A 13,987-nucleotide genomic window follows, 5' to 3' on the forward strand; every position below is an offset into this window, starting at 1 on the left:
TGAGCCCCGCATGGGCTCTCTGCTCCTCGGGGAGTCTGCTTCCTCCTCTCTCCCTCTGCCTGCCTCTCTGAATACTTGTGATCTCTGTCTGTCAAATAAATAAATAAAATCTTAAAAAAAAAAAAAACACCTTTATAAAGTCGGATGGGACTACTGAAATTTGTAAACAGCTTTCTGAAACACAATGAGAAAGTATAAAGGAGAAGATGGTTATTTAAAAGATAACCTACAGGTGAAGCCTTGAGTCAGTCATGGAGTCTTTGTGTCTAAGTGCTACCTGCTTAACTTGTTTTAAAAGTGTGGGGTTTTAGATGCTGTGTTTTCTTTTTTTTTTTTTAATGTTTTTTTTTAAAGATTTTATTTATTTATCAGAGAGAGAGGGGAAAGAGCAAGCACAGGCAGACAGAATGGCAGGCACAGGCAGAGGGAGAAGCAGGCTCCCCGCCAAGCAAGGAGCCTGATGTGGGACTCGATCCCAGGACGCTGGGATCATGACCTGAGCCGAAGGCAGCTGCTTAACCAACTGAGCCACCCAGGCGTCCCATAGATGCTGTGTTTTCTTAAAGTTAGAAATATCCTTGACAAAATCATGACTTGAAATCATACACCGTCCCTCTCGCTTCCCCCCCCAAATAAAAAGAAAGTGATTTTTCACCCCAAGAGGTCTTCTCCGTGATCTGACCTATGTGTTAGAGCCTGGAAGCAGTGGTCCCTAGCCAGGACTCTACTCTTCTATGGGTCCCCAGAATTCACTCTTGGAAGTCAGGTGTAAAATTACATTAAGATTGTGGGAAAATGCCAGCGGTTCTTCTTTGAGGGCCTGGCTATCTGATCTTCAGGTCAAACGGATCAGTCTCTAGCAACATAATAATGTGGATGTACCTGAACGGCAGCATTTTTTTAGGTTGCTCAGTGACTGAATGATGAAGGACGACAGGAAGTATAAGACACGCAATGATAATTATTAGTGGAAGAAAAACAGGTAAATCAAATCAGGCCCATGTATTTAAAGCGAGTTTAACAGTATAAATAATTGACAAAGCACATTAAACCAGTTCACCAAACATAACTAGGATATATTGTGTTACGTTCAAACTCTCATACTCCAATCGTAGTCTGTTTTAAAATCCTCATCACGGTCTGTTCTCCCACTAAAGAAGATAAGGATCTAGACACATTTCACCTGTTGAATGTTCCCTCTCCTTTCCTGTTACTGTTTTTTTTTTTTTCATGATTTTATTTCACCTTTTTGTAACTTGTGTTTTAGAACTTGTGTGTGTGGGTTTTTTTTTAAATTATTTTTTAAAATTTATTTATTTGACTGACAGAAATCACAAATAGGCAGAGAGACAGGCAGAAAGAGAGGAGGCAGGCTCCCTGCTGAGCAGAGAGCCCGGTTCGGGGTTTGATCCCAGGACTCTGGGATCATGACCTGAGCCAAAGGCAGAGGCTTTAACCCACTAAGCCACCCAGGCGCCCCAACTTGTGCTTATTTTTAAACGAGTCAACACTTACTTACATTTGTCAGTTGTATTAGTCAAGATCAGTACCACTGAAAGGGAAGGAAGGGGGTGGCTGTGGAGTAGTTCGGTCCAGCACAGAATCTTTTACTGCCAACCCTGTTTAGAATTGCCAATACATGTGATAATAACAAGCAAACCAACATTTATCAGCATTACTACTGTTTTTAAATTCTCTACAGTATACCCCATCTGCCAAGGACAGGTTCTTCTCACCTCCACACCCACCTTGACCCTTGACCCTTGACCCTCACTGGTTAAGATAGATTAGGTTATGTTGAGTCCTTTCTAACACACCATTGTAATTATTCCTTGTTTTAATGACTTTCACAGTTAGGAGTTCTGCCCTAGGATTCAGTTTTCTATAGTGTTCTGCAATTAGGGTTTGTCTCGTTTTTCTCATGATTGGACTGACGGTAGGATTATTTGGGAGAAAGATCACAAGTATATAAAGTACCATTCTTATCATATCATATCAAGGCTACCTGTTGTCAAAAGGACTTATTCCCTCTTGGAGTTGACTTTCATCAGGGTGAGGTCAACTTGCTCTGCTCCAAAATTACTTTTCTCCCCTCTGTTTCCGTACTGTACTGTTTGGAAGGAAGTCACAAAGCACGGGTCATTCTAAAGGGTTGGGCAGTTATACTCCATCTCTGTGAAGGAGGGGAATGTCTACAGAAATTGTTGGAATTATTCTGCATGAGAGGATTGCCTCCCTATCTCTTAATTTAATATTTTTATGTCTTTATTGCTTTGTATTGAAATCTTTGTGATTTCCTCAGATATGTCTTTCAAGTCACTAATTTTTTCTTCAGATCTGTATAGCTTCTGTTAAGCCAATCTCTCCCTGTATTTTTTTTTTAAGATTTTATTTATTTATTTGAGAGAGAGACAGTGAGAGAGAGCATGAGCGAGGAGAAGGTCAGAGAGAGAAGCAGACTCCCCGTGGAGCTGGGAGTCTGATGCGGGACTCGACCCCAGGACTCCAGGATCATGACCTGAGCCGAAGGCAGTTGTCCAACCAACTGAGCCACCCAGGCGTCCCCTCTCCCTGTATTTTTTGTTTCTAAAAGTTACACTTGGTTCTTTTCACATCTGCTTGATCTTTCTTGATGTTTTTTTCTATTTTGTTTTTAATTCTTTCTTTCTTTTTTCTTTGATCATTTTAATTGCATGGAATGATTGGGGGTCTAATCTTGATTTTTGTAAATGTTTGTTCATGGTGGGCTGTTATTCATGTATTTTATGATTTGGGGTGGTGAGTTCATCTTCTGTGAAGCTTTAGGTGTAGGAATCCTGTGCAGCCTGCTTGGGGGGGTGTCACTCTAGAGAGGCTTTTTGTGTTTGCCTCTGCTAAGTGGTGCTGGGTGTTACTACCCTGGAAGAACTTTTTTTTTTTTTTAAAGATTTTATTTATTTATTTGACAGACAGAGATCACAAGTAGGCAGAGAGGCCTGCAGAGAGAGGGGCGGGGGAGGCAGGCTCCCTGCCCAGCAGAGAGCCTGATGCGGGGCTCGATTCCAGGACCCTGAGCCAAAGGCAGAGGCTTTAACCCCCTGAGCCATGCAGGCGCCCCCTGGAGAACTTTTTATCATAATTTCTTGACTCCTGGGTTCTTGGGTTATGACAGGATAAATTCAGGCTCCAACCTGAGTGAGGGCAGGCCCATGGCTATGAATTCTCAGAAAGAGAATTTTTCTTTTTCCTAACTTAGAGCTCAAGCTAAAATATGTCACTTAACTGTTAATCTCCCTGTGGTCTGGGACAGCTATTCCTTGAAAAGGATAAAGGTCTTCAAAACTCCTACCTTATGCAGGGATCTGGTTACAACTTCTTTCTTCTCTCTCTCTTTTTAAAATTATTTTATTATTTTTGAAAATATTTTGTTTATTTATCTGACAGAGGGAGACTACAAGCAGAGGGGCAGCAGGGAGCGAGAGAAGCGGGTTCCCACTGAGCAAAGAGCCCAAAGTGGGGCTTGATCCTGGGATTCTGGGATCACGACCTGAGCCAAAGGCAGACGCTTAACTGACTGAGCCACCCAGGTGCACCATGGTTTACAACTTCTTCTGCAAACTCATCTCCCATCCCCTATAAGACGCTGTCTCTTCAGATAGTTCTTTCCCTTCAGTCCTTCCCTTTGGTCACATGGGCTGCATGTTCACTCCTCTCAATTCATTTTCTATGTCTTTTAACTGCCCTTTCATATTTTCTCTCTTTGTTTCTCTTTGCCACATTACATATTATCTTCTAACTTACTGATTTTCTCTTTGCCTCCAATCTAGAGTTTATACCAACTATAAACTGAAATTGAAAATCCCATTCCCCAAATTTCTCATTTGCTTTTCATATTCATCTAATTTTAAAATAATTATTCCTGGGGCGCCTGGGTGGCTCAGTGGGTTAAAGCCTCTGCATACGGCTCAGGTCATGATCTCAGGGTCCTGGGATTGAGCCCCGCATTGGGCTCTCTGCTCAGCAGGGAGCCTGCTTTCTCCTCTCTCTCTCTCTGCCTGTCTCTCTGCCTACTGGTGATCTCTGTCTGTCAAATAAATAAATAAAATCTTTAAAATAAAATAAAATAAAATAATTATTCCTTGGGGGGCCTGGGTGGCTCAGTCAGTTAAGCATCTGACTCTTGATTTCAGCTCAAGTCATAATCTCAGGGTCATGACATTGAGCCCTCTTTCAGGTTCTGTGCTGAACATGAAGCCTACTTAGGATTCTCTCTCTCTCTCTTTCTCTCTCTCCCCGCCTCAGGGTTCCTGGGTCGCTCAGCCAGCTAAGTGTCTGTCTTTGGCTCAGGCCATGTTTTTTTGTTTTTAAGATTTTATTTATTTATTTGAGAGAGAGAGTATGAGCAGGGAGAGGGGGTAGAGGGAGAAACAGGCTCTCCACTGAACAGGAAGCCTGATGCAGAGCTCGATCCCAGAACCCTCAGAACACCTGAGCTGAAGGCAGAAGTTTAACCCACTGAGCCACCCAGGCTCCCTGTATGTCTATTGTTTAATGTCTGCCTCCCTGACTAGAATATAAGACCTAGGAAAATGAGAATCTCAGTCTGTTTTGTTCACAGATTCTAGGCCCCTACCACAGTTCCTGGCTCAGTAAATGTTTCTCTGAAGAATGAAAGAACAGGACAGGACAGGGCTTATGTTCATATTACACAGAGCAGCAGTGCCTGGACTTGAGCCATGTTGTGGTTAAAATAAATCTGTCCTGGGGAATAGCTGTGCAGTTAGATGTTGCAGGGGAGAGGAGAATCTTAACATGTGAGTAGGATGGTGACAAGAAGACAGTCATAAGTGAGTTTGCTTATGGGCCAGAGGACGCAAATTATACAAAGAACTCTGTGCATTTATGACTCACCAATTTCACAAGGCCCATAAGGAATGGGAAACCTTCTCACAGAAAACAGGGAATCTGTTAGTAGAACCCAGGAGAAACTAGTGCAGCCACTGTGGTCCTCCTCTTCCTTATTCTCCTTCACCTCGTCTATATCTTCTACTTCCTCCTCATCCTCTTCTTCTTCCTTCTTCTCTCTTCCTCCTCTTCCTTCTTCCTCTTCTCCTTTTTCTCCTCCACTGTCTACAAGAAGCTTGGTGGTTGCAAAGAAAAAGAACAAGGTTTCTGTCCTTCCACAGCTGTCTAGAGGTAGAACATCCACCAGGGAGATTAGAAAATGCTTGTACAACACTTATTTCATACAAAACCCTTGTATGAAAAAGTTCCTAATAATAAGATTAACACTGTATACAAAGGTGCGGAGGGCATGAGAGAGAATAGTAATGGGCAGGGAGAGCTCATTCATTGAGCACGGTCAGTTTTGAATCAAATCTTGAAGAAAGTAATGGAGTTTGGCAGAAGGGAGGCAGGCAAACTATCCAAGTGGCAAGAAAAGCACAATGCCAGGAGTTAGTAAGATCCAGAATCATAACTAGAAAGTCATCTAGACTTTCATCTAGAAAGTCATTTCTAGAAAGGACTGAAGTCTGTTAGGGCATCTGTAGTGGATACCTGTTCAATTGTCTACCTAGCATCTCTTTGGCGGGGGTGGTGGGGAGCACTTCCCCATCTACTTGGTTTTAGTCTCAGCTTCCTGGAGCTCACGAACCTTGCCCCTTTCCATTCAGTCTAAGACAGTCTGTCCCCAAGGAATTTTGAATTAATTCTGAAGGAAAGAAAGTTGCTTCCTTGAGTGCTTGGACTTGTAGCATCTAGACTCAGGAGCAGTAGGTAGTCACTTCCTACCACATGGTCTGGAAAGTAATAACAGGTGCTCCGCAGTGAGAAAGAAGAAGAAAATAGAGGCAGAGAGGGGACCTAAAGGAGAGACACCGCCAGAGCCCCCAGCCCTGGTTCTACTCTATTACCAAAGCCTGGAGGTATCCCAACAATTGCATCTGTTTTGCTTGGTTTTTGTTTACTGAAGTTATTTTGAATTTGTCTTCTTTTGCTCATAACCAAAACTCCTTACCCTGCAAACCTGACCTGGAAGTTTTCTTCCTTGGGTCTCAAATGATGTTTCTTTTCAACTGAAAGGTGACAGTGGAATTTGGTCTCACTGTGTCCGATGTCCAGAAGTGGGACTGGGATGTGGCATCAGAGACTATAAGTCAGAGACTCCATAGCTTACATGAACCAAGTTCATGAACCACGAACCCTGCCTAGTTATGCAGGGACAGTGGAGCTGGAGATGGGCTTGGCTTGGATGGAGTCACAGGAACATGAGTGATTGCCTCTTCTTCCTGCCATGCAAGCTGACAGATTATCCACAGATCTTACTATGAGAAAGATGCCTGTGGTACTTCCCTGAGGGGCAGGTAGATTTCTAAAGATTCTGGTTCTGCCTTTACTGGATATGCAAGCTTGGACAAGCTACTTAGAGTTGTCTGTGCTTCAGTTTCTTCATCTGTAAAGTGGGAACAATAATAACAATAATAGCAATATCACTTACTACACAGAGTCATCATTAGATCTAAATGAAGTTAATGCATGTAAAGCCTATAGGTCGGTTGCAGGCGTACAGTAAATGCCCAGGAAACGTTAGCTACATCTCTGCTATTATTATGACTGGTTCTAATTAGCCTCACTGGTGAGGACACCCACTCCTCCATGGTGTCATGTCTCAGTAGTACCACTTCTCTGGGTTATTCCGCTATGCACAACCATCCTCTGCCAGATTAGTCCAACTAAACCATTTCATCTTCTCTATTTTAACCTTATCGAGGATTAGACTGCAGGCTTCTCAAAGGAAAGACGTGATGAGAACCTTCTCCTTCAAGCCACTTTCTGACCTGTTTCTTGCATATCTTTGTAAAATACATGTCTTTGCTCAAAAACAATCCAAAAATAGGTGACCAAACCAAACTGTTGAGAATGAGATTCTAGGTCAGTACTGTTTATTAGAAATATATACAAGTCACATGTGTAATTTAACATTTTCTTGAAGGCACATTTTTTAAAAAAAGCTAAAAGGGAAGGCACCTGGTGTCTCAGTCAGTTAAGCATCTGACTCTTAATTTCAGTTCAAGTCATGATCTCAGGGTGGTGAGATTGAGCCCACCGTTGGACTCTGTGCTTAAGATTCTCTCTCTCCCTCTCCCCCTGCCCTTCCTACCCTCACTTCACATTGTGTCTCTCTCTCTTTCTCTCCAAAAAAAAAAAAAAAAAGTAAATAGGAACAGGTAAAATTAATTTTAATAATATATTTTATTTAACCCAGAATATCCCAACTATTATATTTCAATATGTGAGCAATTTAAAAATAATTCAGGGGGCGCCTGGGTGGCTCAGTGGGTTAAGACCTCTGCCTTCCACTCCAGTCACGATCCCGGGGTCCTGGGATCTAGCCCTGCGTCAGGCTCTCTGCTCAGCGGGGAGCCTGCTTCCTCCTCTCTCTCTCTCTGCCTGCCTCTCTGCCTACTTGTGATCTCTGTCAAATAAATAAATAAAATCTTAAAAAAAAATAATTCAGATATTTTCGATTCTTTGTCTTTTAGTACTGTCTTTGCAAAACCTTGGGCTACTTTTTTTTTTTTTTTAAGATTTTATTTATTCATTGGAGAGAGAGAGGGAGAGAGAGAGAGCATGAGAGGGGAGTACGTCAGAGGAGAAGCAGACTCCCCACGGAGCTGGGAGCCCGATGTGGGACTTGATTCTAGGACTCCGGGACCATGACCTGAACTGAAGGCATTTGCCCAACCAACAGAGTCACCCAGGCATCCCCTTCCCCCTGCCCATCCCGCCCCGGGGTACTTTTTAGCCTCCACGAGACTCAGTTGCCTCATCTGCAAAAGGCAAGCAGTTGTGCGTAGGTTTGTGGAAGACGGAAGTGTGATCACATGCACGAAGCCCCTTGTATTTGTGTTCTGCTGCTGCCGTAAGAAATTACCCCAGACTTAGTGGTTTAAAACAAGACAGACTTATTAATGTATGCAGTGCTAGAGTTCAGAAGTCCAGGTAGGCTAAAATCAAAGCGTTGGTAGAGAAGCCTTCCCTCTAGGGGCTCTCTCAGAAAATGTTTCCTTCCCTGTCTCAGCATCTACAGGCTGCTTGCACTCCCTGGTTGCTGGTCCCTGCCACTGTCTTCACAGCCAAACAGTGGAGGATCTTCCAGCCTCTATCTCTGGACTCTGCTGCTGTTCCCACCTCTCCTCTGGCTTTGATCTCCCTGCCTCCTTTTTCCCATATTAGGAATCTTATGATTACATAGGGCCTCCTAGATTAATCCAGGACAATCTTCCAATCTCTGGGTCTACACCCTTCATCACATCTGCAAAGTCCCTTTTGCCACACAAGGCAGCATATATTCGCACCTCCTGGGGGTTGGGACGTGGGCGTCTTTGGAAGGCTGTCATTCACCTGCCACACCCTCCACTGTGCAGTAATGCAGGGTTTGGTTCCTCTAAGCTCTCCACAGTTTTTTTAAAAAAAGATTTTATTTATTTATTTGACACACAGAGAGAGATCACAAGTAGGCAGAGAGGCAGGCAGGCGGGGGGGGGACGTAGCCTCCCTGCCGAACGAAGAGCCTGGATATGGGGCTCAATCCCAGGACCCTGAGATGATGACCTGAGCCAAAGGCAGAGGCTTAACCCACTGAGGCACCCTCCACAACTTTTTTTTTTTTTTTAAGATTTTTATTTATTAACTTGAGAGAGAGATTGAGAGAGTGAGAGGGAGCACAAGCAGAGGGGACAGAGGGAGAGGGAAAAGCAGACTCCCCACTGAGCACAGAGCCTGATAACAGGGGCTCCATGTGGGGTTCCATCCCAGGACCCCGAGATCATGAACTGAGCCAAAGTCAGACACTTAACTGTTAAGTTAAAAACAAATGTTCTTATTTTTAGGAAACCTTGATTCTAGTTCCTAACAGCATTACTCACACATTTTTGTAAGTGTCTATGAATGTCTTATCCTTGGCACTTGGCACAGCACATTGCATCGACTTACCAACTCATGTTCATCAGGTACCTTTCATGTGTAAATCATGGTTCGTAAGGAGTTGGGAGCCCAGCTCCCATCCTTGTGAGTATGTACTGTCAACTGTAGGTATAGAATGGCACTCAAATATTTATAAATGAATTAATAAAGCAAAACAGCTTATTTCCACCTCAGAGGAACAGGTCATTGCTTTAGTTCTTACCATAGTCTCTCCCCGGGATGCTCTTTCCTACTTTTGCTTGTCAAAATTTATCCATCCTTCAAGACTAGGTTCAACACCTGCTCTTTTCGCTTTTTTGTGGAAAAATGGCCATTGTAAGTTGCACGTGAACATGTTCCCTGCCTTGCTTTGTTAGCTAAGAAACTTATCTCAAGCTGATGGCCTGCCTGTTCTCCACGAACTATGCAAGACTGTATGGTTACTTACTGGACACTCATCTCTAACCTGGGATTTTTTTTTTTTTTTTAAGATTTTATTTATTTGACAGACAGAGATGACAAGTAGGCAGAGAGGCAGGCTTGGGGGCGGGGTGAAGCAGGATTTCTGCTGAGCAGGGAGCCCAATGAGGGGCTCGATCCCAGGACCCTGGAATCATGACCTGAGCTGAAGGCAGAGGCTTTAATCCACTGAACCACCCAGACGCCCCCTGGGATTTCTTTTCATAATTTTTCTTCACTGTTACTCCCTTGAGCATTTATCTTTTGTAGTCTCTGAATTTCCTCTAAGCTACCTTGCACAATTTGTGAAACGAAGACACCATACATAAGTCATTTAAAATGTATTATCCTCCTGTGTCAGTCAGTTGGGTCCTCTGGGAAACAGAGTGATTTTGTTGATTACTTTATAAAAGTTTAATAAGGGCCTGGTTAATATGATGGGAGTTGGCCAATTTCCTAAATGTTTTCTTTTCCTGTCTTTGGCATATGTTTGTTCACTAACATACATATTTATATGTTCTTCCCAGTGTTTAGGATTCCAAAATGTACTTCAATGCTATTCTTCTTTTCCCTATGAGTTATGAAAGTCATCTTTGTGCTTTGTTAGTGAATTTGGATAGATTTTTAGATCTTAGAGGTATTTACATTTTGTTCTGAAGCAATAGCTCACACAGTTGTCAGACTTTATCACTGTATAAAAATGTACAGTGGTTTATTGACATGTACATTCCAATATGTTTACAGCTGCAAGATAATGAGGCACACTCCGTATTGCACTTCATTAAAATTTCAGGCTCAATGTAACCTAGAAGTTTAAATGAAACTGCATTTGTAATTTAGTAATTCTTATACAGGACAAACATTGATATCTTTATATACAGTGTGATACTTATTACATTTATATGCCAGGCCTAACACAATTTTTTTTTTAAATAACAGTCTAGGAAATAAACCAGAATATTCCTTTTTTCATCCCCACCCGTGATGCAATTATACAGGATTACAAAAAGGCAGTATACAATAAACAATGATTATTTTTCTTTTTTGCTTGAAAGCCAGCATCATTCTTAGTCCATGGGCATGGTGATTCTTTTATATCAATTATCTATAAATGTTCAATGCTTCACAGGCCAATGACGGTAATGGCCACATGCAAACACCTCACAAGTTTGATGTCTTGGTTCAAAAGAAGATAAACCAAAAGAATGGGGAAATTTTCATAGCAAGAATTATGTACATGGTATTTGGCATCCTTCTTGCACTGTGAATGGTTCATTTTCATGGATGTAAAAATGGTCCCGTCCTTATCCTGAGCAGAGTTTAAACTTTACCACATCCACTTGGGGGATGAAGGCAACTTTTTCTCTGTAGACAAAGGAATCTGAGTGTTCTAAAAAGTGTGAGCATTTCTGCACACTCCACAACCCAGAGCAAATTCTTCCCCAGTGGGTGGATGAACAACATGGAGCGGACATTCAGTTCCTTCTAATTGTTTGCCTTTGGGACCTGTATAAATTTTGAAGGAGGCAAAGAATATAACTGAAAAAAACCCCACATACATAGAAACCTAATGTAAATATAAATCACCAATAATTTATTCAAAGAAATAATATGGCTATGATTATACAAATATAAAATTTAAAAATTAATTTTCCAACTACAAAAGTAAAAACATTTGCCATAAAAAATTCAACATACCAGGTATATACAACAGAGAAGGGACAGAATCCCTTATCCACAACATCCTCCTTAGAAATAACCCTTATGAGCCATAGATCTTATTCTATTTGTGAATGAGTGAGATACATCATCTAAAAATTTTTTATTTTTTAAATTGAAGTATAGTTGACACACAATGCTTCAGCTTCAGGTGTATAATATAATGATTCTGCAGAATCTAAACACTATGCTATGCTCACCACAAGTGTAACTACCCTCTGTCACCTACAAAGCTGTTCTAATACCCCTGACCATATTTTCTATGCTGTTCCTTTCACCCCCATGACTTATTCCATAACTAGAAGCCTGCATCTCCCACTCCTGCTTTACCCATTTCGTGCTTCCCCCATTCTGGAACTATCAGTTTGTTCTCTGTTTTTATGGGTCTGTTTCTGCTTTTTTGCTTTGTTTTTTAGTATTTGTCTTTCTCTGACTTACTCCACTTAGCATAATACCTTCTAGGTCCATCCACGTTCTCACAGATGGCAAGACCTCATTCTTTTTATGGCTGTGTAACATTCCAGTGTGTGTGTACACATACCACGTCTTCTTTATCCATTTATCTACCAATGGACACGGAGGTTGCTTCTGTATCCTGGCTATTGTAAATAATGCCACAGTATACATATGGGTGCATATATCTTTTTGAATTAGTGTTTTAATTTTCTTTGGGTAAATACCCAGTAATGGTATCACTAGATCATATGATGTTTCTATTTTTATTTATTTACTTTTTTAAGTAGGCTCCATGTCCAGCCCATGGAGTCCAAAATGGGGCTTGAACTCATGAACCTGAGATCAAGACCTGAGCTGAGATCAAGACTCAGAGGTTTAACTGACTGAGCCACCCGGGAGGCCCTGGTATTTCTATTTTTAATTTTTTGAGGAACCTCCATATTGTTTTCCACAGTGGTTGCATCAGTTTGCATTCCCACCAACAGTGTACGAGTGTTCTTTTTAGTGCACTTGTTATTTCTTGTCTTTTTGGTTCTAGCCATCCTGACGGGTGTGAGGTGACACCTCACTGTGGTTCTGACGCGTTTCCCTGATGATGACTGATGCTGAGCATTAGATACATCATTTTACAGCAAAGAGCGATGAACAAAAATGGTCATGAAAACCCATCAGTTCAGTTAAACAGAAAATTATTCTGGATGAGAGAATATGGAAACTTTGGATAAAATGTTTTTCTCCAAGTAAGAGCAAATTTAAGTGTGAATAAGCCATGTTACCCTTCTATCTCTCTGAAAAAAAAGCACATACTGATGAATGGGAAGACTGATTATTAAAGACTGTTATTTTTAAAAGTATCTGAAGGGAGATTAGTAGAAAAATGAAAATCATTGTAAATATATGAATGGTAAAATAATATAAAATTTAACGATCTGGAAGAAGCATTTTGGGGAAGATATAAATTAATAATAATCAAATAGATGAAGCTTAAAAATGGACAGTAAGGAGGGCATGCGATAATAAAACTGACGAATCACTAAACTTTACCCCTGAAACTAATACATTGTTAAGGGCGCCTGGGTGGCTCAGTGGGTTAAGCTACTGCCTTCGGCTCAGGTCATGATCTCGGGGTACTGGGATCGAGTCCCGCATCGGGCTCTCTGCTCAGCAGAGAGCTTGCTTCCTCCTCTCTCTCTCTCTCTGTGCCTGCCTCTCTGCCTACTTGTGATGTCTCTCTGTCAAATAAATAAATTAAAAAAAATACATTGTTAATGTATTATTAATTATGTTAATTAACTTAATTTAAATAAATAGAAAAATAAAAAATAAGAATAAAAAATGTATAAAAACCTGTATTTTTCTGACTTAAGTGCATGACACCATCAACGATGGTTCCTGCACACTGCAGTTCTTGTTTTTTTTCTGGGACAAAACAAAGGGCCATTTATTCAACAGCATTTACCTGGTGCCCAATGTTTGAACGGTGTTATAGCAGGTCCTTGGGATGTAAAAACTAACAGTACATGGCCCCTATCTTCAAGGAGTTCATAATCTAATCATGATGGTGAAAAATTATAGTAGTAAAGGTAAAAACAAAAGAAAACATACCTGCAGACATCTGCATGCTTACTACTGAGGCTCTGGTCTAGTATATCAACTCAATTTTGTACCAGTCAGAGGCAGGAACTATTGTCCCCACTTTGCAGATAGGCAAACTGAGGCAAAGTTAACTTAATCTTTCTTGATTCTTAGGTCCCTCATCTTTAAAATAGGCACAGCAATATTTAACTCAAAGGAAGCTGTGAAGGTTAAGTATCCTGGCACAAAAAAGGTAATTAGTAAATATTTTAGAAAGTAATAGAGGAATTATCTACTTTAATTTGGACTCTTGTCCTCATCCACATATTAAAAATTGGAATTAGTGGGTTGACCGTGCTTAGAGAATCAATCCTCTGTCCTTCTAGGTAAAATGCATGGCCGTTTTCCCTGCTGATTTCATTGTGGGGTCTGCATTAATTCTATTCTAGTCTCTGAAGGAATGGATGAATTAGAGTAAATCAGTGTAAATATATGAATGGTAAGCAAATACATGAATGATCCAGCAAGAGGCTGGACAGCATGCCTCAGTCTGAACGTTAGGCCAGCTACTGAACCTCCTCTTGAGCCCTGAACCTTCCATCTCTGAGGGTGGGGATAACACCATCTACCTTATAGGTCATAAAAACTATGGAAGAAAATACATGTGAGGGGCACATGGGTGCCTCAGTCAGTTAACTGGGCTCCTTGCTCGGCGGAAAGCCAGCTTCTCTCACTGCCTGCAGCTTCCACAGCTGTGTGCTCTCTGACAAATAAATGAATAAATAAAATCTTAAAAAAGAAATGAAGAAAAAAACTAGATGTGAAAATGCCC

At 41.3% G+C, this 13,987-nt stretch overlaps 1 protein-coding gene across 7 annotated transcripts in view; it reads right to left on the minus strand.

The window, feature by feature from the left end:
* Positions 1-10,079: 10,079 nt before the first annotated feature.
* The window catches only part of MYCBP2 (MYC binding protein 2), a 272,910-nt gene continuing 269,002 nt past the window's right edge, over positions 10,080-13,987 (minus strand). For all 7 annotated transcript variants that reach the window (XM_059377903.1, XM_059377906.1, XM_059377905.1 and 4 more), the window contains one exon: positions 10,080-10,911. In XM_059377903.1, the coding sequence (XP_059233886.1) occupies positions 10,796-10,911 (116 nt within the window). In that variant the 3' untranslated portion in view covers positions 10,080-10,795. The remainder of the gene's footprint in view (positions 10,912-13,987) is intronic.

The sequence above is a fragment of the Mustela nigripes genome, chromosome 15, assembly GCF_022355385.1.
Source record: "Mustela nigripes isolate SB6536 chromosome 15, MUSNIG.SB6536, whole genome shotgun sequence".
Taxonomy (NCBI): domain Eukaryota; kingdom Metazoa; phylum Chordata; class Mammalia; order Carnivora; family Mustelidae; genus Mustela; species Mustela nigripes.